The sequence below is a fragment of the Ranitomeya imitator genome, chromosome 6 (assembly GCF_032444005.1).
Source record: "Ranitomeya imitator isolate aRanImi1 chromosome 6, aRanImi1.pri, whole genome shotgun sequence".
NCBI classification, from domain to species: Eukaryota; Metazoa; Chordata; class Amphibia; order Anura; family Dendrobatidae; genus Ranitomeya; species Ranitomeya imitator.
Window position 1 is genome coordinate 353,571,347 of NC_091287.1, and position 25,824 is coordinate 353,597,170.

Here is a 25,824-nt window from a genome sequence, read left to right on the forward strand (position 1 = left end):
GCCATCTAGCACATTTCAGGCGCGGTGCCTAAGGAAAAGCAATTCTAGCTATAAAATTGATATAGAGAAGCCTGACATCAGTGTGGTGCGGGTCTGTGCACAGTCATTCTGTAGAGCTGCCTTTTGCAGATAAAGCTGATCCTGTAAAAAGGCCAGATCTCCCACAAATAATTCCTTCTCCATTTCCTGAAGGCCTTGGAAGTTTTTACAGATGACTCTGTTAGCGAAGCTTAGACCTATTATTCCTGTCACGTGAAACAGTAAGGCATTGCCATCACCCTATTACCGTGCTCCTTTAGGTTCCATTTGATGGGACAAAGCCATCTTTCCATTTACTTCCTCCTCTCCCTGGCTTTGTGGTTTATCTGATTAACGAAATTGCCCTTTTTTTTATGTACGGTACTTAAATGGTTAATAGTTTGCCAGCCAGGAAATGTTGGTCTGTGGGTCTTGGATATACTGGTCACACTCTGGGTATTTGATTTTCAACAAACTTTTCCATAAATCAGTAGTGCAAGCAAATGTAGTCACTTATTAGAGCAATATCTTGTTTTACCCCACATATGAGCCACTAGTTGTCCTTCTCCTGCCTAAGAAAATCATCGTTTGCTCTTAAAAATTGCTAAAATTCATTCCGGGCAAGATAGACTGTCGGCAAGAGATCAGATTGTAGCTGCCTAGTAAAATCTATGGAGAGGGTAAGGGGAGGAAAGCAGGGGCACAGAGACAAAGACAGACTGTTCTCCTGCTTTCCAGTAAGTGTTTCTTTCATCACAGTTGGGCTAGCTCACATGACTCCCTGGCGGCTTCTCCCTGCCCACTGTCCTGGATTGACAGGTCTCTGCCTATTCGCACACACGTTCAATCTTACCACCAGTGTATGATGCAGGCTGCCTGCGGATTGGCCAGCATGTATCAGCTGGTAGGGATTCCTGCTTTAGTCACATGTCTGGGCAATATATGGGACACATTATTGCAGCTATTTTCCACCCACCAGCTCATAGACAGCTGAATATTCAAGAGTCTCCATAGGAGAAAACTGGTGACAATGAAGGATACAAGTCAATTATTCTGAAAATTTAGACGAAATGACAGGTACACTTTAATAACTTCTGTTTAACCCTGTGTTCCTGGTTCTTTGGAAAATGCTGTTTGTACTGGGTATATGCTGAAAGTAGGTAGCCGAAGAGTACCGTAGTTTATTTTCGTTGCAGAAAACCCCATTGTATACATATATTATAAAAAAAAAAGTGACTAATGCTGTGGTCCTCTACATGGCATAGAATATGTTGATTTTTTTTTTTTTTTTTGTATTTTTTAGTTTCTCTAAAAATGATTTGTTTTGTTTTTCAGGAATGAAGCCATACCACCATGAATATTGTGCTGGGGATATGGATATGGAAATGCCCAGCGCAAACCACCAAACGTTCAAGTCTGAAGACACCAGCAAATGTGAAGATCTAGATCGGCAAAGTCCTTCTTTTGTTTCTGCTATACATCCAAACCTTTCTTTAGTGAAAAATGAATATCCCTCTGATCTAAAAGTACCAGCATTCAAATACAGCAAAGACCCTCACCGATCTCCCCATAATATTAGCGTATCCCATCCTGTATTACTAAATAATCTGGAATCAGTAGATCTGAAAAAACATTTGTCATCTGAAGTTATTGATTCAAGCAGAATGGCACTTGACTTCCCGAAGGAAACTCTAGCATTAGAAAATATTGGAGCTGCGAATAAAGAGCTTATTCCCTTGGATCTAAGTGAAAAATCAAGCCAGAGCGCGGTTTGTAGTAAAAGTGCTACTGAGGCATTGCAAGCCGAACTGGTGGTTCATCCGTGTCCCTACTGTAGTCATAAGACCTATTACCCTGAAGTTTTATGGATGCACAAAAGAATCTGGCATAAAGTCAGCTGTAACTCCATGGCTCCTCAATGGATTCAACAAAATGGCTTCAAAAATTTAAAAACTAATGTTCTTTTTCTGGTTAGAAATGGGCGTACAGGACCCCCTCCAGCCCTCGGGGGCAAGGAATGTCAGCCATTACCCATAGCTAGGTTCTCCCGTACACAGATGCCAAATCCTCCTTCCGCATCCAAAGGCAATTCATCCTCAAATTTAGGAAATAAGGCATCTCAGGTGCGTGGTAATTCTCGTAGCATCAATGGTCCGAAAACCCCAAACTTCGATGCACCACGACAGCCTAAGGTAGCACCTGCTCAGGAACAATACAGCACAGTGGTCCAACAACCAGCATCAAAGGTCAAATATGACTCTAGTCCCAAACTGACCCAAACTGGAAGTTACAGCAGAAATCACCCATCTGTTCAGGCATCAGTATCGAGACCAGTTCTGCAGCCTTCGAGTAGTAAACAGGCAGAAAAATACTTGATGTCCCAGGGAGTGTCCAATTTTACGTCTCCCAGTAAACTTTCTGTGTCTGATGTGATAAAAAGCAGATTCACATTGTCCCAGCCACAGTTTCCATTCCAGAAGGTGGAGCCCCATGTGAAGCAGGAGAGCCCCGCAGTGCCTCAAAGGGAATCTCAGGCCAAGATTCTGAGTGACTATGGAAGTGCTGGACCCAAGACGAGCCCTGTGTTACAAGCCCCACTGAGTACATCGGCCGCTCCATTGCCTTTTCAGACCATAAAGCAGGAGCCTGGGGCTGAGGGCCTGGAGAAGCGAGTAGACATTCTTAATATCTTCAAGACCTACATTCCAAAGGACCTAGCGACATTGTACCAAAGTTGGGGCGCCAATAGTAGTTTGGATAATGCAGGTAAATTTCTGGCGTCGTGTAGTCTGTGCACATACTGTTAATAGCGCCTCTGGTTCTTATTTCAAGGGAATCTGTCACCAGCTTTTTGCCCCCCTAATCTGAGAGGAGAATAATTTAAAGAGACGGATCCTGATTCTAGCAATGAGTCACTTACTTGGCTGCTTAGAGTAGTTTTGGTAATCTGCTGATAAAACAGTGGTTTTTATTACAAGAGGACCTGCTCCGAGGTAGTCAAGCATATGCATTAGCTCCATGTAACCCTGTTCCCATCACTGATTTGGCATGCTTTCTGTGTATACTGTGCATAGGCAGAAAGCTGCCAATCCGTGTTGGGGGAGAATTAATCAGTCAAACACTCCAATAACTGGTATATCTTCAGCAGATGAAACATTATTAATGTTATCAAAGCTGCAATAAGCAGCCCAGTAAGTGATGCAATACTGGAATCAGTGTCTCTGCCCCTGCATTATGCTGCTGTCAGATGGGGAAGCAAAAACCTCATGACAGATTCTCTTTAATATTGGGCTGAAATTTGTTGCAGGATTAGAAATGTATCTCCTGCTCTGTGGATAGTGGCATTACTGCTCTCTCTGGTCTTGTTACCCACCGTTCTAGCAGTTCCTGACATGCACATTTTCCTAATTATTACAAGGGATACTTCCATGTAAAGAACTGGTCACTGTCTGTCCATCTCATCCATCCTGTTGAACAGACCCGACTCTCCTACACCTTGTCAGCTTGTGTGTTGCTGGAAAGCGAGCTGTGACCGTGCAGTCAGGGTGTGGGCATCATAAGTTTACTCATCACATCGTTCAGTAGTATGCGTTATTAGCATGGCAATATAGAGGATTTCCACGCCTTACTTATTTTCCTTGGTTCTGCCTTCCCTTGCTTTTGGTGTCAATGTGGACTGACAACTGGCTTTATTTTCAGTTATAGGTTGCATTCATTCACAAGGAAGTGTTTTCCCCACTGAGTCGTCAGTTGAGGCTTTATCCTTCCTAAACTCTTCTTTGCTGATGTATGCAGTTGTATGAGTGCTGCTGCAGTGAGCTCTGGTGGCCACCAGATGGTGCTGCAAGCTTGACAGACTTCCTCCAGGTATCTGCTACATTGCCATATTGGTAGTGTCTGATATTATAGGGGTTGTTTTGAGTTTTTTTTCCCCCCCAGAATTAACCGTTATATAGCTATGAGGCAACATTAATTACTACTCCATCTTCCTAGGGCCATTCTGTAATCTATGCTTAAAACTTCTTTTAGAATTCCTGGCTGCAGACAATGCAGATGTGATAACTAACTTGGAATGTAACAATAGTGTTTTTCTTTGATGACCTGTTGCCTCTATGTAGTGGAGAAATACTGTCGATTCTGTAATGTGCACTCATCAGAGTACAGGCTGCAACCTTGGCGCCTGGGCCGGAGTATATACAGTGGCCTATGTTATGTGGGGGCTCATCTACTAAGTGTGAAATATTCTAGGTAAAACCACTAAGGAGACCCATGTGTTTTTTGTTTTAGGTTTTTTTTCTATTGTTAAATTTGAGCAATTTTATTTAGTTCATGTTTTAACTGTTTAATCTCCAGAAAGTAAAAAAGCAAAAAGCTCAATCCATGTAAAATCCCTATGCTTCCTATTAATTTCATCCTAATCTCGTATTTAGTTTATTGCTGGACAGGTTTTGCCAATTTAACACTGTATTTACATAACACTTGATTAGATTTTTTTTTTTCGCATTTAGTAAATATTATTTAACCTAAATCCTATTTTTCCTTTGTTTGCGTTAATCCAATACAAGATAGTTTTGTAAATGATATTTATAGGCTGTTTATTAGGTCACACACTTTTTTTTGTCTGTAGTGTGTGTTGTTTCCAGGAACATATGTTTGAAAGAAGCAAATGTGATTCCAAGGCAGACATACAAATCTAAAAGTCAGACATGTCTTTCTTGATCAGCAGCAAAGACAACAGCTAGCCCTTTAAGTCAGATGTTGTAAACTGACCTTTAAAAAAAAAAAAAAAAAAAAGGGCAGGTCTGAGTAGTTTTCCACAAATGCTAATGGGCCAGAAAACATGTTTACTAACGGCAGAAGAGAGGGCTGTTATGTGGCCACATGTCCAGGGAGCCACTCTCCTTGTCCGCTGTCTTCGGTGTGTGCCTCCCAGGTCTGGGGTCGGATCAGCACCAGCAGGCAGATAGGTGAGGGCGAAAGGTTTGAGAAGTCTGTGATGGCTCCACTCACTCTGCATTTGTCTCCACGGTCCATCCGATCCCCAGGGGGGACAGGCAATCTCTGGTTCTGCTCATTTTCTATTATCCATGTGACTAGTCTCTGGCACGCTGGAGTCACTTTGATTTGCTTGATACACTGCTTGACAAAGCTGGGTGATGGCTGAAAAGTGGATCCAGCTGCTCTGAAAAGCGCACACCTGACATGCCAGTCCTGGTGCGGGCACATCACGGGGAGTGTTTTTTAATTCACTGTAATTTATGCATTCTGGCAGTCCTGCGTGTGCCTGGCCTGTCATCCCCAGCCCAGATGAAGGCTGACAGTTGTCATCTAGGGCCTGAAGGTAGCCTCACATAATGACACATTAGACATACTAATGATGTTTTCTTCGAGCATAATGTTTTCTTCTCAACTTCTCTCCTTCTTTTCCCCCTCCCTCCTCCTCCTATCCACCAAAGGAATGCTAAGGACAGCGGCACGACAAGGAGACTACGTTTGCATCGAGTGCGGGAAATGTTTCACCCAGCCAAGCCACTTACGGACCCATATGAGGTCTCACACAGGTACATCTTCTTTGCGTTTAGGCAATACATTCCTTATAATAGTGCAAACACTAACCTGTTCAATCAGATGTATTGCTTTGGCTCCATGGACTTACTTGCATTGATTGCTTCTATACGTCTTTTGTTCTAGTTACCTACCTGAAAAATAACCTTTTATTGGTATTGATAAGAGGTCTTCTTGATCTTGGTATGGATGGTATTGAGCAATTAATACTCCCATTTAAGTAGTATCGGCTGTAATTTTACGTCTTTTTCTTTTTTATTTGAGAACTTTATTTTATTTTTATTTTTTTTTATGGGAAAGGTTAACTAAAGACCACAATGAGTATGAATGAATATGCAAGTGATTCATTTTGCCACAAGCGCACCGATACCCAGCTACTCGTCTCTGCATAGCATTAACCCCTGTTTTACATGATCATCCTCATCATCACCACCTTATGCCAGTTTTGGTTTATGGCAAAATGCCCTCTCTAGGCTGGACAGTGACAAATGAGACCTAATTAATACAGCCATTTAATATCTGTTTGACGTTACACCAATTTGGTCTTTGCGACTATTAACATTGCAAGTTAGGTAGAGCTTCAAATGTGCTAGGAGCGTTCTGTGACGGCTCCAGACTATTGGGCTTCTGTGCAGAAGTGTGAATGATGCATACATAAGCCAGTCTGATGTGAAATGACAGAGGCCAAATGGTAAGTAATGCAAGTAGAGGGTCCCTTTACACACACACTGATAATTAATGTTGTCAGTGATTGCTTTCTTCAGCACTGAAATCTGAATTAAAAAGGGCAGTGGCCTTAGGCTGCCATTAGCACACACTCTCACTGAAAGTGTTACAGTAAATTGGTATGTACTGGCCACAGGCAAGTAACTGGTGTCTTTTTTTTTTTTTTTCTACCCTCCCCTTCCCTTTTTAATGTGGTTGAATTGTAATGGTCTCAATGATGTACACACACTAACGAAAGCTTCAATGCTCCTCTGTTTAACAAGACCCCTTGTTCCCACAGTGGTATTTGAGTCTAATGGACTCCGAGGTACTGAAGTTCACACCACCTCCGCAGATGCCCCAAAACAAGTATGTTATCAACTAATTGAGTGTTTGGTTTTTCTTATGATTGCTGGGGAGAAACGTTGCACAGTAGTACTCCTCAGTAAAGCACTGACCTTTCCTCATCTGTGTCAACATGACCTTTTGCAGATTTGCTCCATACTCCAAACCTTTAATTTCTACTCTTATGAATGCATATATTTTAATATAGCCAGCAACCTGCAAATCCCAAGTTTGCGTGTTTTCTATACATCAAAGACTTAGTCTGTGTTTTTCTGAAGAGTATTTTTTCCAGCACATGAAGTCTATAGAGTACCTCCGTATCCTGACCTTGCGGTTTCTGTGGACTCTGTGTGGTGGTGTGCCTTTCCTGTTTTCTAATGTCCAGTGTCTATCTGAGCAGGCTCCCTTTCCACTTCCTTCTTACTTCTAGTCTAACACTTCTGTAGAGGAAATGTGAACACACTTCCGTGCTTGAATGTACCTGAATCCATAGAAGAGCACAGAGAACAGTCACTTAAAATGGTGCAGCTGAAAGACCCCAAATTAGAAGCACAATTACTTTTCTAATTAAAGGGGTTTTCTAGTTTCATGAAATAAAAGCAAATTACATTATGAAACCTATTTTTCCAATATGCTTGGCGAACGGATTCCGCATAGTTTTCCAACAACCTACTTATAGTTACAAAGCCACTAGCTATGTATCAGAAGAATGTCCATCATGGTTGGGTGCTAGTTCCTGGTCTGTGACATGGGCAGTTGTCATTGTGATCCTAGGGGCTGCCGGGATCAGAAAGAAAACCAATTCCTGTGATCCCGCCAACACTTCTGGGACACTATTGTGTTGACATGGCCCCTGGTTTGTCCCTTTTGAAGCACTGAAGAGAGGGAGGATGGGGTTGAGGGGGAGAGTAGTGAGTTTTAGGAACATTTCAAATAAACACTTCAAATCCTTTTAAAAATGTTTAAGTTATAGTCTTTGGAATATGGTGACAATAAAACAAATGATTAAAAAATCATACAGAGCGAAACTGAAAACCATAAAAATAAACCCCATCCCCCTCTTAAATCTATTTAAAAAATGGCCAGTTCAAAAACGAAAACATTTGGGTTTTTAAAAGGTTAAATAAGAACCTTAATTAAATGAATTTAACTCTGTACTAGTCTGGTTATAGTAATAGCCAAGCACTCAGTGCGTGGCTTATTTATGGCAGTCCCATAGGATAGATTGAGCCTATGTTCAACCACCACTCCATTTAAATGGGGGACAGAAGTCCCCCCATACTGACCATCTGAGGTTCCAGCGTTGGAGCCCTACTAATACTTTTTGTTTGCTGGAATATCTCTAAACAATGAATATTCCCTAGTGATGAGTGATTGTGCTGAGATAAAGTGTTATCTGAGCATGCTTGTGTACTGACTGCGTGTCTTTGACGAGCGCAAAATAATATGTTCAAGTCCCCGCGCCTGCTCGACAGCCGCAACACATGCAGGGACTGCCTAACAAACAGACAAACCCTGCATGTCTTGCGGCTCTCGAACAGACGCGAGACATGACTTGAGCATATTTTTCGAGCACGCTGAAGACGCTCGGTTAGCACCCAAGCATGCTCAGATAACACCTTATCCGAGCTCGTTCGCTCATCACTAATATTCCTATTCAGTGTCTTCAAGCACAAATCAGAAGTTGTAAGAAGGGCTGTAGAATATTGGATATTTCTTTAAAATATAAAATATATAGTGAATAGGAATACCAGCCTTACAAAAGAAAAAGTATAGATAGACCCATTCCCATTACATTACATGGCATTTGGAGATTCACATCGGCTCTCAAGCGGTGGCAAGAAAGCCGGGATCTTTCATAGGTTTCCATATAGGGTTCTTACTGCTTGTTTCATTCCTCACCTTTCCATCTTTTTTTTTTATGAGAAATAATATTTTTCACAACAGCCTAATGGTTGTCACCATATGCACTACCATCGTCCCTATTTACCTGAATTCAGTACTTTTATCGAATTATTTTAGATTAACACAAAATTCTGACAGGTTTGTTCCTTTTTTATCAGAATTCAGTGATTATGCAGACCACTAGCCCACGTATTTTATTTTATGAACTTTTATTGTGAATTTTTTCCCCTCTTCCTGTTTCCTCTTGCTGTATTTGTTTAGTCTTGTTGGGATGTTCTTTAGGAATAGTAGACGTGAATTATTTCTTGGGAGAATTAGACCACATTGAGTACTAATAAGGTTTGAATGTGAGTTATGGATGAAGTGCAGTATTTACCGGAGTGCAAAACCTAAAAATGATCGAATGAAATTTGAGATCTAGTTGCCCTCACTATTTGTTCGTCTGCAGTTTGTCCTACATGACCAAGAACAAGAAGCGCTGAAGCCCCAACCTTCCTAATCTTCGTATGGCAGGCTGGGCCCGGTAGAGAGCTACTGCCAGTAGAACGGGGAACATGGTTGCGCTTCTAAGACAAACTGCATACATTTCTTGATCTAGGCTACACCGTGTTCAAAATTATTATGCAAATGCTATTTTTCTCTGATTTTCCTTAATGGTCGATGAAATGAGTCTGTATAATTTCCAAACCATCAACCGTTAGAGTAGCAATCAAATTGTATTGGACACATCTCCCAATGAAAACCAATATTTTCAAAACTAAAACTGTTCAAAATGCACAGTTACAAATTATTACACACAACAGCGTTTCCAGGCAGTTTATGATTTTAAAGAACTGAAAACGGTTATTTGTTGAATTTGCAGCATTAAGAGGTAACATTTCCTGAAATCAACAGCTTTTTTAAATCAAAAGCGTCTTAAGGCCATGTTCACACAGTGCGTTTTTTACCGCGGAACCGCGGCGGTTTTGCCGCTGCGGTTCCGCAGCTGTTTTCCATGCAGGGTACAGTACACTGTACCCTATGGAAAACAGGACACACTGTGCACATGGTCCGGAAATTGTAAAAAAAAAGCCGCGCTGAATAGCTCCCAGAAAAAAGAAGGAGCATGTCAATTCTTCTTCCTGAACCGCAGCGGTTCTGCACCCATAGACCTCCATTGTGAGGTCAAAATCGCAGTAAAACCCGCAGATCAAAAATATATCTGCGGGTTTTACTGCGATTTGATGTGCAGAACCGCTGCAGCAGGAAGTGCGGGGGAGCGGGCGGAAGTGCGTGGGCGGAGTGTGGCTGCCCCCCCGTGCTCCGATCCCGCCCCCCCGTGCTCCGATGCCCCCCCCCGTGCTCCGATGCCCCCCCCCCAGTGCTCCGATGCCCCCCCCGTGCCCTAATCTCCCCCACTTATACTTACCCGGCGTCCCGGTGTCCGTCCGGCCGTCTTCTCCCTGGGCGCCGCCATCTTGCAAAACGGCGGGCGCATGCGCAGTGCGCCCGCCGAATCTGCCGGCCGGCAGATTCGCTCCAAAGTGCATTTTGATCACTGAGATCTCAGTGATCAAAATAAAAAAATAGTAAATGACACCCCCCCCACTTTGTCACCCCCATTGGTAGGGACAATAAAAAAATTAAGAATTTTTTTTTTTTTTTTTCACTAAGGTTAGAATAGGGGTAGGGTTAGGGTTAGGGGTAGGGTTAGGGGTAGGGTTAGGGGTAGGGTTAGGGTTAGGGGTAGGGTTAGGGTAGGGTTAGGGTATTTTCAGCCATTTTAGCCCTAAAAAGCTTCCTAGGAAACACACAGTAAAAAAAGAATAAAAAAAGCATCAAAAAACGCATCAAAAACGCATCAAAAAAGGACAAAAAAAGGACCTGCGTTTTCTGCCAAGAGCTGCAGTTTTTTAAAAAAACTGTCCTGAAAAAAAAAGGATGGAAATCCTGAACGTGTGAACATACCCTAACAGGCCAAGTTACATGTTGACATAGGACCCCTTCTTTGATAACACATTCACATTTTTTTTATTAATTGAACATATACTTCTTAGATAGTTTCTGCTTGAATTTTTTTGCAGGATATCACAATAGCCTCCCAGAGTTGTGAACTTCTTGTCATTGTACCATGGAAGGAAATGGTCAGTCATAACCTTGGCAAAGTATATACCGTATTTTTCGCTTTGTAAGACGCTCCGGATTATAAGACGCACCCCAAATTTTGAGGAGAAAAATAGGAAAAAAACTTTTTTTTAATAAATTGGTGGGGCGTCTTATAATCCATGCGTCTTATTACTCACCAGGGGTTGTGGCTGCAGTGGATCAGGGTCCCAGGTTCGGTGCTGGAGGCAGGAGTGGAGCATTGCTGCAAGCTGGGATGAGGGGGTCTGCAGGGGGGCTCCTTTGCTGCAGGCTGGGATGAGGGGGTCTGCAGGGGGGCTCCTGTGCTGCAGGGCTGTCTCCGGGGCTTCATGGCTGTCTCCGGGGCTTCATGGCTGTCTCCGGGGCTTCATGGCTGTCTCGGGGGCTGCATGGCTGTCTCGGGGGCTGCATGGCTGTCTCGGGGGGCTGCAGGGCTGTCTCGGGGGGGCTGCAGGGCTGTCTCGGGGGGGCTGCAGGGCTGTCTCGGGGGGGCTGCAGGGCTGTCTCGGGGGGCTGCAGGGCTGTCTCGGGGGGGCTGCAGGGCTGTCTCGGGGGCTGCAGGGGGCTCTGGCGGCATTTTATGAAAGACCAGAGCCCCCTGGCAGTTCGTCCATGCGTTCCTGTATGACTGACTCCGGGAAAATGGCCGCCGGAATCTCGAGAGATGAGATCTCAGCGCTGAAATCTCATCTCCCGAGATTCCGGCGGCCATTTTACCAAGGTCAGTAATACAGGAACGCATGGACGAACTGCCAGGGGCCTCTGGTCTTTCACAAAATGTCGCCAGAGCCCCCCGCAGCACCGGAGTTTCCAGGATCTCCCGGGGCAGCGGTAGCGGGCAGCAGCGGACACCCCTTCATCCCAGCCTGTAACTGTAAGCGGTATATCCGCTTTGTAAGACGCACCCCCATTTCCCCCCCAAATTTTGGGGAAATAAAGTGCGTCTTACAAAGCTGAAAATACGGTAGTTTATTTTCGCACCTTGAGGAATCCTAAAGGAGCCTATCATCTCTCTCCCAATGATAATGTCACGAAGTGACTATCCTGGCGTGACCCGACCCGACGAGGGAATGGTCACAAAATGGCGAAGCACACAAGGGTACACCGGGGACACTTTAACAATGGTGGACCCTGTCAGTAGGGAACGGGGAATTGGACACCTCCTGCACTCAAAAAACACCAAAAAAGGACACATTCAAGAAAAAACACCAAAAACAGGCAAAGATGCTTACCTGTCTAAATAGGCCTCAATACAAATGCACAAGCAGGGTGCAGCGGACCCAAACAAAATAGCAAATGCAGAGCTGCAATACCTAATGAAACAGCCAGCCTTCAATAAGGGTTTGGCCGTGTGGTACACCAATGCACTAAGATAAAATACTCTGTATGTGGCGTGTTCACACAAGGAATACAAAGCATCTGGCTACAGCCTATTAATAACGCCCTATGGCGGGCTGCCCAGTGCTAAAATGCATCCTGTGTGAACAGAGGCCACAGTGTACAGAACAATTTGGGCCCAGCTGCACCCTGCAAAAAATATACGTGCAAAAAAAAACATATAAATATATGTAAGGTATTAGGTATTGCACCTGTGCATTTGCTATTTTGTTTGGGTCCGCTGCACCCTGCTTGTGCATTTGTATTGAGGCCTATTTAGACAGGTAAGCATCTTTGCCTGTTTTTGGTGTTTTTTCACCTCCTGCACTCACCTGAAGATATACCCTGCTCTTATTATCGTCCCTATACGGGTTCTTTCCCCCCGTCGCAGAGCAGGACACCTAGTTCCTCACTTGCCCTGCTTTTATCCCGAAGTAGGGAACTGACAGGTGAGAGCACTGAACCCACCGCTGCACTAATACAACACAGGGGAAGTTACAGACAACAAAGGGACAACGCAACAATAAATACCACACATAACCACGCTTAGCTTTCTATGCTGCAGTGCACCGCTCAGCAGAGTAAGGCACCACATATCAGTATTCAGCTGAAGAACCACTGAACTCAACAAGCTCCCGTCTCTAGCTAGGTTGGTCTCCAAAAGCACCTGTTTAACCAACAGTCAGCTGATGCATCAGGTGACCTTTTGAAGGGTGGTGGGTGTGGTCACCACCCACATCAGCAGACTAGGCAGCAATGTAATTACACCAGCGGCCACCGGGCAAAAACTGCATTAGCCTGAAAGGAAAAAAGTTTTAATCTGAGAGGCCAGATCTGCCACAGATCCAAAACATGGATAGTGACAGATACAGACTCAAAACATTACTCTGCCCATTTCAGAAAGCCTTCGTCCCCCACATGCAGGTTTTAAAAAAAACAAAACAAAAAAAACAAACAAATCTGCGCTCTACTTGCCCTCTCCTGGTGTATTGCTGAGCCTCTCCACTACTCCTGGTACCGTGCTGACAGCACTGCAGCCAATAATGGAGCTCAGCTTTTAAGTTAATGGCATGAGCCGCTCAGCGCCACTGAGCTCCGGTACTAACTGCAGAGCTATCGACGTGTCAGCGCTGCAGACAATAACCGGCGTTGGGAGCAGCGGCAGAGACTCTGCAGTGGACCCGAGGACGGTGAGTGAGGCTCTGTTTGTGACATGTTATGGTGAGGATTGTTGCCGCATGCGGTTTCTGTTCATGGTGAAGATTGGATAAAGTTTGGCTGCGATGAAAAGGATAAAATTGTACGAATAGTGTCACCCAAACATAGAAACATTTTAGATTGATTCATTAGTTTATGTATCTATAATATAACGCTGGGAGCGTCACTCTGTCCGAAGCCTTTATAGACTGCGCAAGCGCCGGCGCAGTCTGGGCCCCAGAGAGTGACGCTCCCAGGAGATCGCGGTATGCGTAAATACTGAACGCACACCGCGATCTCCAACAGAGAAGCAGGGACCGCCAGGAGGGTAAGTATGAGCTATATTCACCTGGCCCCGTTCCACCGCTGCGCACCGCCGTCTTCCCGGTCCTCGGCCTGTGACCTTCAGTTCAGAGGACGCGATGACGCGCTTAATGCGCGCCGGCGCCGCCCTCTGACTGACCAGTCACAGCCAGAGGACCGGGAAGATGGCGGCGCGCAGCGGTGAAACGGGGCCAGGTGAATATAGTAAGTGCTGGGGGGCCTGAGCTGGCGGTGATACCGGCACCTGACCCCCACAGCGCACCGGTGTCCCCGCCTGCTCAGGCCCCCCAGCACTCGGCGCCCAGCGACCATAGGTGAGTATGGTATTTTTTATATATATATATATATATATATATATATATATATACATATATATATATATATATATATATATATATATATTGCAGCATACGGGGCATATACAATGGAGCATCTTATGGGGGCCATAAACCATAATGGAGCATCTTATGGGGCCATAAACCATAATGGAGCAGTGTACGGGGGCATATACCATGGAGCATCTTATGGGGGCCATAAACCTTTATGGAACAGCGTACGGGGCATACACTATGGAGAATCTTATGGGGGCCATAAACCTTTATGGAGCAGTGTACAGGGGGCATATACTATGGAGCATCTTATGGGGGCCATAAACCTTTATGGAGCAGTGTACGGGGCATATACTATGGAGCATTTTATGGGGGCCATAAACCTTTATGGAGCAGCATATGGGGCATATGGATGGGAGCAGCAAATTAAAGAACGGTGGCGCAGGATGGGAGCAGCACATGTCAGAATGGGGGCGCAGGATGGGAGCAGCACATGTCAGAATGGGGGCGCAGGATGGGAGCAGCACATGACAGGATGGGGGCGCAGGATGAGAGCAGCACATGTCAGAATGGGGGCGCAGGATGGGAGCAGCACATGACAGGATGGGGACGCAGGATGGGAGCAGCACATGACAGGATGGGGACGCAGGATGCGTGCAGCACATGTCAGAATGGGGGCGCAGGATGGGAGCAGCACATGACAGGATGAGGGCGCAGGATGGAGACCATATACCAATATAAATGCTTGCCACCCGGGCGTAGAACGGGTTCAATAGCTAGTTAATTATAACCATATTCACTACGCATTCTGCAAACCTTTATACCCATGTTATAAAATGTACGAGAACCTTTATTGTGGTTGCTATTTGATTGTCAAGTTTAGAAAATTCCTTTTCCTAAATCTTAGAATTACAATAGATGTTGAGCTGATAGTGAGGTTTTCTCTCTTCAGGACCCTCATCTATTAGCTGAAGCATATGGTGGAAGTCTATCATTGGTGACAAAAGCCTTTTCTAACATGTGGAAATCATGGAAAAGTTTTAGTTTGTGCAGATTGCAGGAAGCTCAACTGCTGACAAGCGGTTAATTAGGATTGGTTTAGTAATATGATAATATTGGTTAAATTGTGTGTACTTTTTAAAGGGAACCTGCCAGTAGGATTTGCAGATCAATTCAAGCTCTGGTTTCTCAGTAACAGCCATGTAAGGGTATTGCTGGACTTATCTATGAAAGAGCTACATGCGCATAAAAATAGTTTGGGGGGGTGAAATCCTGCTGACCTACTCCTGGAGTAGAGTAGAGTAAATGAAATTAAAAATAAATTTACATTAAACAAATTAGGACGACACTGAACTTCTACTTAAAAGGACCCACATTGCAATGATTTTTATTTTTTGCAATATATTAATTTTATATTCTACTGTATTTACATGCTGGATGCAGTCTGTGGCTACTCATCACAAGAGCGCATATACTGATGGGGTTTGTGCAGTCGGGACACCCTATAATGTGTTGTGGAGCTCTCTTGGTATGAGCTATGTAGTCCTGCCATCAGATTTTTAATTTCTGAATATGAATAAGAATATTTACATTACTTGATGAAAAGTGGGTAAAATTCGAGGAATTAATAAACAAAAGTATATTTGAAAATTGCATATCATTTTATTAAATGAATTAATATATTTTCATAAAGCCACAAAACCACCTTGAGCATCAACATAAATGTTTGTGAATAATAAGGTAGATGTCCACACTTTTATGACCAATAATAATTTTATTATGTTACATGACTACTTTGGAGCAGTGAAATATATATATATATTTTTTTGCCTATCGGGCTGACCTCTAGTGGCCAAGGAGAAAAATGCAAAAACAAATAATCAGTTTTATAGGGGCTGAAATTTTTCATTTGAACTTTCATGGACGTTTTCATGATGAATACTTCAAAAACTTTGATAGTTTAAAGCAGGGGTCCCCAACTCCAGTCCTCAAGGCCCACCAACATGTCATGTTTTCAGGATTTCCTTAGTCTTGCCCAGGTAATAATTGCATCACCTGTGCAATGCAAAGGAAATCCTGAAAACATGACCTGTTGGTGGGCCTTGAGGACTGGAGTTGGGGACCCCTGGTTTAAAGCATACTTAATAAAAAAAAAAATTTCAAGACAAAAGCCTACTGTGTACATCAAAGTGTTCAATATTATATATATCTACATTTTATGATGCCTTTCCCCCCCCTTAATTTTACACATCACTGTCTATTTTTAAAAAAATAAAATAAAATCCTGACTTGTTTACACTGGTCACTGGAATTCACATGCAGAATTACACTAATGTATTGTCTATAAACAGATATCTCTGGATCCACCATTCACAATAGGTGATGGACGCAGTTCCCTTTGTCTCCCGCTCTGCACAGGTCACAGATCATGCCCAGAAAAGTCTCCTGTGTAAGTCAATGAACATCTTCCAACTGCTGTTTCGTATGCCTTACATGGCTGCTGGAAAGCAGATATCTAGGTGCTGAAATGAGAAAAATGGCTGACACAAGCCATACAGTGCCTTGCGAAAGTATTCGGCCCCCTGGAACTTTTCAACCTTTTTCCACATATCATGCTTCAAACATAAAGATGCCAAATGTAAATTTTTGGTAAAGAATCAACAACAGGTGGAACACAGTTGTGAAGTTGAACGAAATTTATTGGTTATTTTCAATTTTTGGGGAAATTCAAAAACTGAAAAGTGGGGCGTGCAATATTATTCGGTCCCTTTACTTTCAGTGCAGGAAACTCACTCCAGAAGTTCATTGTAGATCTCTGAATGATCCAATGTTGTCCTAAATGCCTAATGATGATAAATATAATCCACCTGTGTGTAATCAAGGCTCCGTATAAATGCACCTGCTCTGTGATAGTCTCAGGGTTCTATTTTAAGCACAGAGAGCATCGTGAAGACTAAGGAACACAACAGGCAGGTCCGTGATACTGTTGTGGAGAAGTTCAAAGCCGTATTTGGATACAAAATGATTTCCAAAACTTTAAACATCCCAAGGAGCACTGTGCAAGTGATCATATTGAAATGGAAGCTTATCTTACCACTGCAAATCTACCAAGACCCGGCCGTCCCTCTAAACTTTCATCTCAAACAAGGAGAAGACTGATCAGAGATGCAGCCAAGAGGCCCATGATCACTCTGGATGAGCTGCAGAGATCTACAGCTGAGGTGGGACAGTCTGTCCATAGGTCAACAATCAGTCGTACACTGCACAAATCTGGCCTTTATGGAAGAGTGGCAAGAAGAAAGCCATTTCTCAAAGATATCCATAAAAAGTGTCGTTTAAAGTTTGCAACAAGCCACCTGGGAGAGACACCCGTGGCGTAAAGGCAACACAGCTCATCACCCTGAACACACCATCCCCACTGTCAAACATGGTGGTGGCAGCATCATGGTTTGGGCCTGCTTTTCTTCAGCAGGGACAGGGAAGATGGTTAAAATTGATAGGGAAGATGGATGGAGCCAAATACAGGACCGTTCTTGAAGAAAACCTGCTGGGGTCTGCAAAAGACCTGAGACTCGGACAAAGATTTGTCTTCCAACAAGACAATGATCCCAAACATAAAGCAAAATCTACAATGGAATGGTTCACAAATAAACGTATCCAGGTGTTAGAATGGCCAAGTCAAAGTCCAGACCTCAATCCAATCGAGAATCTGTGGAAAGAGCTGAAAACTGCTGTTCACAAACGATCTCCATCAAACCTCACTGAGCTCGAGCAGTTTGCCAAGGAAGAATGGGCAAGAATTTCAGTCTCTCGATGTACAAAACTGATGGAGACATACCCCAAGCGACTTGTAGCTGTGATCGCAGCAAAAGGTGGCGCAACAATGTATTAAGTTAAAGGGGCCGAATAATATTGCACGCCCCACTTTTCAGTTTTGGAATTTCCACAAAACTTTAAAATAACCAATAAATTTCGTTCAACTTCAAAATTATGTCCAACTTGTTGTTGATTCTTCACCTAAAATTTCCATTTGGTATCTGTTTGAAACATGATATGTGGGAAAAGGTTGAAAAGTTCGAAGGAGCTGAATACTTTCGCAAGGCACTGTATTGGAAAAGGGGGAGGGTGTGCGCTTTTCTACTATGCACACTGCCTTTGTATTATTAGATCTCTAAATGCTATTAACAGCAGCTCAGTCAGCATGGCTGCTCCAATAATCTCATACAGAAACTCGAGTAAAAAGATTATACAAATACAAAAAATGTCAATAGAAGGTCGATGATCCAGTCCCTTAAATTACAGCAAAAGTTCATTTCCACTGTTGACACTGTTTTTGGAACTGGAACCACCAGCCCAACTTCTACAAAATACATAGCCTGGACAGGCTACATGAACACTCTGGTAGGGCTTTGTTTAGTATGCCAGATCTCTATGTAATCAGGGCATCCACATGCTACATAGTAAAATATATTAAACCCCTTCATGACCAGGGGATTGTCTTTCTTTTTTTTTTTTTCTTGCTCCTCTTCCAAGAGCCATTATTTCTGTTGACATAGCCTTAACAGCCATGTGAGGGCTTTGTTTTGCAGGACGAGCTGTACTCTTGAGTGACCCCATTCATTTTACCATATTTTACCATGAAAAAATAAGTGCGATCAGATGGTGAAAATGTTTTTTTTAATCCCGTTGTGTGTTTTGTTTTTGTTGCATTCATTGTACAGGGAAAATGACTCTGCTACCTGATCACGCAAGGCAGCCTGATTACAATGATGTTAAACTCGTATTTTTTTTTAAATTGTTTTTGTTTTTAATCTAATTCATGGAACCGTGAACATCCAATCTGACAGTAACAATACCAGCAAGCCCTTACCTGCAATTTCAACCTACTGCCCCCCCCCCCCCCCCCCCCCCATCCCAATAGCGTTTTGGGGGTAGTGACGTGAATACCCTCGAGACACGGCATCTTTAATTCTGTTGGCACAGATTGATAGTATCAATTCAGGGGTTAATGGCCACATTCGGAGGTGTGCATAGGTTTAACACAGCCGTCCTCTTCTTGATATTATGAGGGCTCTGCTCCTGAACCCTCTCCATACACCTGCATCTGGTGTGTGACTTACATGTACGTCACCTATCAAGATGGGGTTAAATTGTTAGAGAAGTTGCATACATTTTAATTTTTCTTTTAACAAAGTAGTGTTGCCACAACATTACTCTTTTAATAACCTGTCAAATGTGACCAATTTTAAAAGATGTTGGTTCTGACCTTTTTAAGAGCGGACACTCGTGCACTGTCCCTTCTCACGGACCTAAATGAGGCTGTTACATAAACACATTTCCAATGCCAAGTCTATTGAGAGGGACCTCTAAATGAGAACCCCTTAATATTTATCTACGGATGAAATAATTTTTGCATTGCAACAGAACCACTGTCTTGATCCAAACATAATGCTGCCCCAACGTTAGAGACTTTTTTCATTAGTTTATTTAGTTTTTTGATCGTCTGTTGCAGAATAAGGGAGCAAATGCTAGCTAAGAAGAGCAGGGATTTCTATTCCTATATGAATCTTAGAATATTTGAGGTTCTTGATTTATTTGTTTCCTAGAGTGCATTTTCTTATATTGTAGTACAGTAAGACACTTCACGGTTTGCACATATACTCTTTGAATTAATAAAGGCAACGGAAGTCTTCCATATTAATTTATACTCTGATTTGTAAGAAATGTATATTTGCAAATTACTGTATTTTGTTTTCAGGTTTGGTATGAATAATCCATTCTTTCCCAACTTGCAAGTGTTATATTTAAAGCACCACTCAAGCGTATTTTTTATTTTTTTCACCGCTGGAGTGGTGCTTCATGCATAAGTCCTCTGCTCCGTCATATACTCACCCTTAGGTGTCTTCACTGGTTTTCGGTGCCGATCCGGAGCTGTGGCGTCATCTTGTGACCGCTGCTTTTGACAGGCCCGGAATTCAGAAGCTACGTCATAAGCTCACAATGCAAGTCTGAGAGCCAGAACAAGGCGATCATAGATGTACATTGATTAGTGACCTCTGGCTCACTCCATGTAAAACTGGAGCAGCGGACAGGTCACAAACTACGAGAGACGGATGGGAGTTGCCGCGAAAATTGATGTAAACACCGGAAGGGGAGTATCAGACAGTGGGCAGGAGACTTGGATATTAAGCACCACACTCCAGTGGCCAAAAAAAACCAAAACACTGGAGTGGTGCTTTAATCAAATAGACTGAGCGATTATATGGAAACCTATACTCATTGGCAAGAAATTGGGCTTTTGAACCGATGTAAACAAATTTGTGTGCAAATGTATTTTACTGTTCACTACAATGTAATGTCATGCATAAACCACACTATTTATCTGAATTGGTTGATGAGTATAATGTATAAAATCAAAATGTGCATGTGTCAGCCCCCTTCCAGCAGTGGCAGGTTTGATTAGGACGAGAGCATTTCTCAGCCCTAAATATAATTTGCCTGGCTGGTTTCTTTTGATTCCAAATGATTTTTACTTTCTAATTAACTCTACATAAGGTTAATGTATTAATTAAACATTAAGCTTGCCATGTTACGTTGGGAACATGGCATTGTTCTGTGATGTTCAAAATGTCATTGTTGAACAGTTCTCTGAAAGCTTCAGGCTCGCATTAGTTCACATTTGCCGTTCTTCTCCCTGTACTTAGAACCTCCTATTTGTTCATCATTGTGATTCTTTATGGAAATCGGTACAAAGCCTGTGAGGTTTTGACAGTTCTGTGTGTGAGAGTAATACTTTACTTCTCTTCTTTGTGTGGACACACATTGAACCTTTTTCTTTGATTATCGCTTTCACATCTCCCTGTGCTTTTGTACTTTCCTCTTATCTGTTTTTCTTTCATTCTCCTTTCCTCATTGTGACCTCAGCATCATATACTGTTATTTTCCAGGTCACTTATGTTAAAGGGAAACCTGTCAGCTGGATTTTGCTCCACCATGTTATGGGGTTCTTTAATAGTTGTACAAGCACATTTTTAGCTATGCGAGCTGACAATGATTACTGCAGACGATGAACGTTTAACTGTGTGAGTACTATATTATAACTAGTCCAGTTGAAATAGTAATTTGGGTGGACCCATTTGGCTCAATAGTCACTCCTCTCGCCACTGTCTGCTCTGTTGATTCCTTCTTCCAGGACAAGGGCAATGAACCTAGGTATACTTACGTCAGCTATCGTTGGGCATGTGGCCCAGGTCACTGTGAATGCCCAGGAAGCAAGTCATCAGAGCAGATAGCAGGTTGTGCGTGATGAGATAACCGCCTCTGCCCAAATGGCTGGCTTGGGGTCACTGTACAGTGCACACATGGGAAGAGCTCTTCTTCAAAGGGATCCTTTTCTGCCGCAATAACTAAAACCGTGTTAGTACAGGCATTAAAGCAGGGGTGTCAAACTGCATTCCTCGAGGGCTGCAAACAGGTCATGTTTTCAGGATTTCCTTGTACTGCACAGGTGATAATTTAATCACCAACTCATTATTTGTGTAGGTGATTAAATTATCACCTGTACAGTACAAGGAAATCCTGAAAACATGACCTGTTTGCAGCCCTCAAGGAATGCAGTTTGACACCCCTGCATTAAAGAGACCCATAAAGTGGTTGAAGCCTATGGTCAAAAATCCAGCTAATGGCTTCCCTTAAAGAATGTGATGTGAGTAATGATTTTGTGTAGATTTTGCACTAAATTTCTGGTTTTCAGGATTTTTTTTATGCAGCTAATAAACCTGTTGCGCTGTGAAAAAGTGATTTTTCTTGTCTTTTCTTAGGGGAGAGACCATTCCAGTGCAGATATTGTCCATACAGTGCCTCTCAAAAAGGGAACCTAAAGACACATGTGCAGTGTGTGCATCGGGTACCTTTTGACAACAGCGAGTACCCAGATAAGCAGCTTCTTCGACCCCAAGGTGACAATCCCAACAGTTACATGGAAGAACAGCTGGAAAATTTGCCTTCAAATCATCAAGTTCCTGAGGCTCTCGTACTAAAGTGAAGAAACATTACTTGTATTGACCTATCCCTAGTGCAGGAGTATATCTGTGCTACTTAACAATTTATACTAAATGAAGATGTAGGAGAAAATACATCCATATCATTTTAATTCCGGTTTAGTTAAGACTTTGCGTTTTTACAAATGGCAGATGTTGAGATGACCTAAGACACTTGCTAATGCAGCAGATTTTCATCACACACTGGATGGAAGGAAAGGTACAGCCTGACCCAATTTGGACCATACGTAATTGTAAGCACTGATCTGCTACCTGCTTCAGAGGACTACTTGTGAGTATGACGAGGGGTAACAGAGGAGGCCCAAGAAATGCTATGAATTCATCTACCACTGCTCCGCTAAAAGCCACACTGCCCAGTCACTATGCATAGTAATATGCAGCTGCCCAATCTGAAGACCTCGCGATGTCGCTTCTGGTCTTGCATTCGAGAATGTTCCACGCGATGACAGAAATGAACAAACACTTGACATTATGCTCCTAGAACACTAATACAGGGGGGAAGCTTATTCATTTTACTCTCAGGACCTTTTTATAATAGGGCTACTTTCTTAAACCTGCGCGTGAAAGATTATGCAAGTTACTTTTTTTTTTCTCCTTCCCTTTTGTTATTGCCACACATCCGCTGCAGATTTCAGTACTGTACTAGATAAAAAAATTGAAACAAAAGAAAAAAAAAATGATGCGCATGGACTAGCATGCATGAAATTATTCCCCCCCACTGCAAAAACCACCCTTCTCCAAGCCGGTACCTTGAGAGAGGTCTTAAGATTATATATATATATTTTTTTTTCCTGTTTATAGCATGTTTTAAAAAATGTTATTTGTTTTTGTTGGTGGCATTCAGGTTGTGGGGGAAAACGAAGTATAAAAAGCTTTATATACCTCTTCTGCAGCGACATTTTTTTTTTTTTTTGGTGGGGTGATGGTAAATGGAAGCAAATGAAGCGGTGTGCTCCAATTTAACCCTTCAGACCAGCAGGCTGTGGTGCTGTGCTGTGCTGACTGGGACTACACGTTATTCCACAGATATAAATATTTTTTTCCCCTTATTGCTGTGACACTATGTGCTACAGCAATGCCTCGGAGTCTCAATGTTTTGCACATATGATTTTATGCATTATCAAGAAAAGTTACTGCTGCCTTGAAAGAAAATGTTCTGTGAAAAAAAAAAAAATTTGCAAAAGCTTTACTAGTATTTTTTTTTTTTTTTCTATTGTAACCTTTTATAAAGGCAGAAATGGGTATAAAAATCCTAGCATGCTAAATATATTTTTCAAAAGAAGCAATAATTTTACATGTACAGATATAAATCTAACCTTTTTAATACTGGTGAGAGCAACAGTTTACTTTGTACAATAAATAGCTTTTTTTTATAGTATCGGCTTATGATAGAAATTTGGTTTAAAAAAAAAATAAATAAAAAATGCTTTTTTTTTCCTCATGTGCGTGTTTTTTCAACAAATATTTTAACCTAGTTTATTGTTTTATCGAGGATCACACCAATATCTTTAAATAAAATTATGGGATACCAGAATTTTTTTTGAGCCCCTCACATCTTTAGATTGCACCCTTTCCCCCTCAAATATTTCAATTTATGAAATCTGGATTCCACATTATTGCCTGGCTAGGCAATAGATTTGGGATGCTTTAGGTAGAAGTATTTCTTTAGGTTATGGATGCATTCCATGTCGTAACGTATATGAAAATATATGTATAATCCGGTTACATGTATCTCCATTTTCTTTCCATTAGAAGTCTGCTCCTACCCTTTGTTTAATGTGAATGTTTGGAAAGGCACAGTGATTAAATGGTATGATATATGGTCTATTATTATCAAAACATTGAAAACATGACAACTATGGTATTAAACAGTCTCGCTTTCCGTGATCTTACAATTAAATAGAGGCCCTCTTTCATTTTGGCACAGACTTGAAGAACATCTGACAAATGGCAGGAAGCATGACTGTCACTGATGCTATGTTGGTATTAATCAGCAAAGTTTACAGCATCAGTGTTTCTTTATGGAGAACAACTGTAGGGGGAAATGATTGTAGGTAATTACATGCTGTGTACAGTTCAGAAAAAAAAAATTCACATAATTGAACAAGCATTAAAATAATCTCCACGGATCCTAACACATTTTTTCCCTATAATATCACCCTATTTAGTGGTGTAGCTTTTGTGCTCTTATTTTATCATCAGTATTGTGTTGATTTTGTTAATGTAGAAATCTGCTAGGCTATAGTATTTAAAAAAAAAATGATTTTTTTTTTGTTATTTATTTAGTCAACCTATTTTGATCAGCTTTTAAAATTACTTTTGGCCTGACACACTCCTGTTAACCATCTGTGGACTGTTACATCAATTTTCCTACTACCTCTACCAATCTACTGTTTCTCACTCTTTTAACAGGTTATTTTTTACAGCGCTCTAATGTAATTTACACAATAAAGGGTTTGATTGTTTACACTGGACTTGTGTAGCCTCTTATTTTGCACCAATCCCATGGCAGTTTTTGCATTTTGCTGTAAAAACTATTTACATGTGAAGAAAATGCATAAGAAATCATTAATATAATAGGTGTATGAAAACACCATTGTACATGAACAGCAGCCAAGAAAACTGTTGTTTTATATGTCACCCATGAAACAAGAGAGGGGATCCCCCCCTTCGAGGAAGGAAACCTTCAAGATAATAAGGCGGCACCTCTCACCATCATCAGTGGTTTTCCTGACCTCGACTGATGGGTGGCGCTATACAACTACAACTTAGCGGGGAACAGGTGGGTGGCCATGTCCATAAAAGCGTATGATAGAGCCAAGCCAGTCTGTGTCAAGAGTCCCTCCTTGGGACTTGAATTTAGTACTAGATGCCTTGACGGGATCCACTTTTGAGCCCTTAAAATTGAGTTCTGTAAAATGAATCGCCTTTAAGACCATACTACTGGTAGCCCTAAAATCAACCCGTAGGGTGAGTGACTTACAGGCTCTGTCTGCGGATCCCCTTTACCTTAGTTTTGGAGGATAGTGTAATCTTGAAGCCTGACCCGTTTTTTTTTTTTTTTTTTACCCAAGGTCGTATCAAAGTTCCATAGGTCTCAAGTAATAACATTTACCATCCTAAAAGAATGATGACAATGTTTATTACCATCCTAAAAGTCCTAAGGAAGAAAAATTTCACACCTTAGATGTCAGGTGGTCTATTATGCAGTATTTAGCAGCCACAGAGTCATGGAGGATGGATAGGGCTCTATTCATCTCCTTCCAGGAGGTCAGAAATGGGTCCAAAGTTTTGAAAGGTAGCTTATTGAGGTGGATAAGAGAAGCCTTCGAGATAGCCAACAGAGGCAGGTGCCAGAAAACCTTAAAGCCCACTCTACGAGAGTGATGGCAACCTCCTGGGCAGAAAAATCTGACATCCATCAAGCAGATTTGTAAGGCTGCGTCTTTGGTCTTCTCCTTTTACCTTTTTATAGGCTGGATTTATCTATCTCTTCTGACCTCATGTTTGGGAGAAGGGTTCTTGAGGCTGTGGTCCCCCCTAGGAGGCACTGGTTCTCTGAAATTCTCTTGTTGGTGCTGTGATGTTTTGTTTTTTTTTGTTTTTTTTTAACCTTTTTAAGCTTTAAAAAGTAATAAAATAAATATATATATAATGTTGTACTCTAACTTTGAGGTCCTCTTGAGCTCTGTAAAAACCCACTGATGTGGAGAGGGGGCGGACACCCTCTCTGGTTCATCAAAGTTTCTGAAAAAACACATTATTGGTAAGTAATATACGTGTATTATCAATGTAGGAGTTTGTCAAAGAACAAATTTTGGGAACTAAGGTTGAACATGTACAGACCCCAGGCATTTTTACCTATTTGTAATTGC

At 42.2% G+C, this 25,824-nt stretch overlaps 1 protein-coding gene across 3 annotated transcripts in view; it reads left to right on the forward strand.

Annotated features, from left to right (window-relative positions):
- Window positions 1-24,418, forward strand: part of ZNF516 (zinc finger protein 516) — a 132,689-nt gene extending 108,271 nt beyond the window's left edge. For 2 of the 3 annotated variants that reach the window (XM_069730956.1, XM_069730955.1), the window contains exons 4-7: window positions 1,354-2,784; window positions 5,475-5,579; window positions 6,590-6,657; window positions 21,710-24,418. In XM_069730956.1, the coding sequence (XP_069587057.1) occupies window positions 1,354-2,784; window positions 5,475-5,579; window positions 6,590-6,657; window positions 21,710-21,769 (1,664 nt within the window). In that variant the 3' untranslated portion in view covers window positions 21,770-24,418. The remainder of the gene's footprint in view (window positions 1-1,353; window positions 2,785-5,474; window positions 5,580-6,589; window positions 6,658-21,709) is intronic. The other variant, XM_069730954.1, reaches the window with a different exon arrangement.
- Window positions 24,419-25,824: the final 1,406 nt, after the last annotated feature.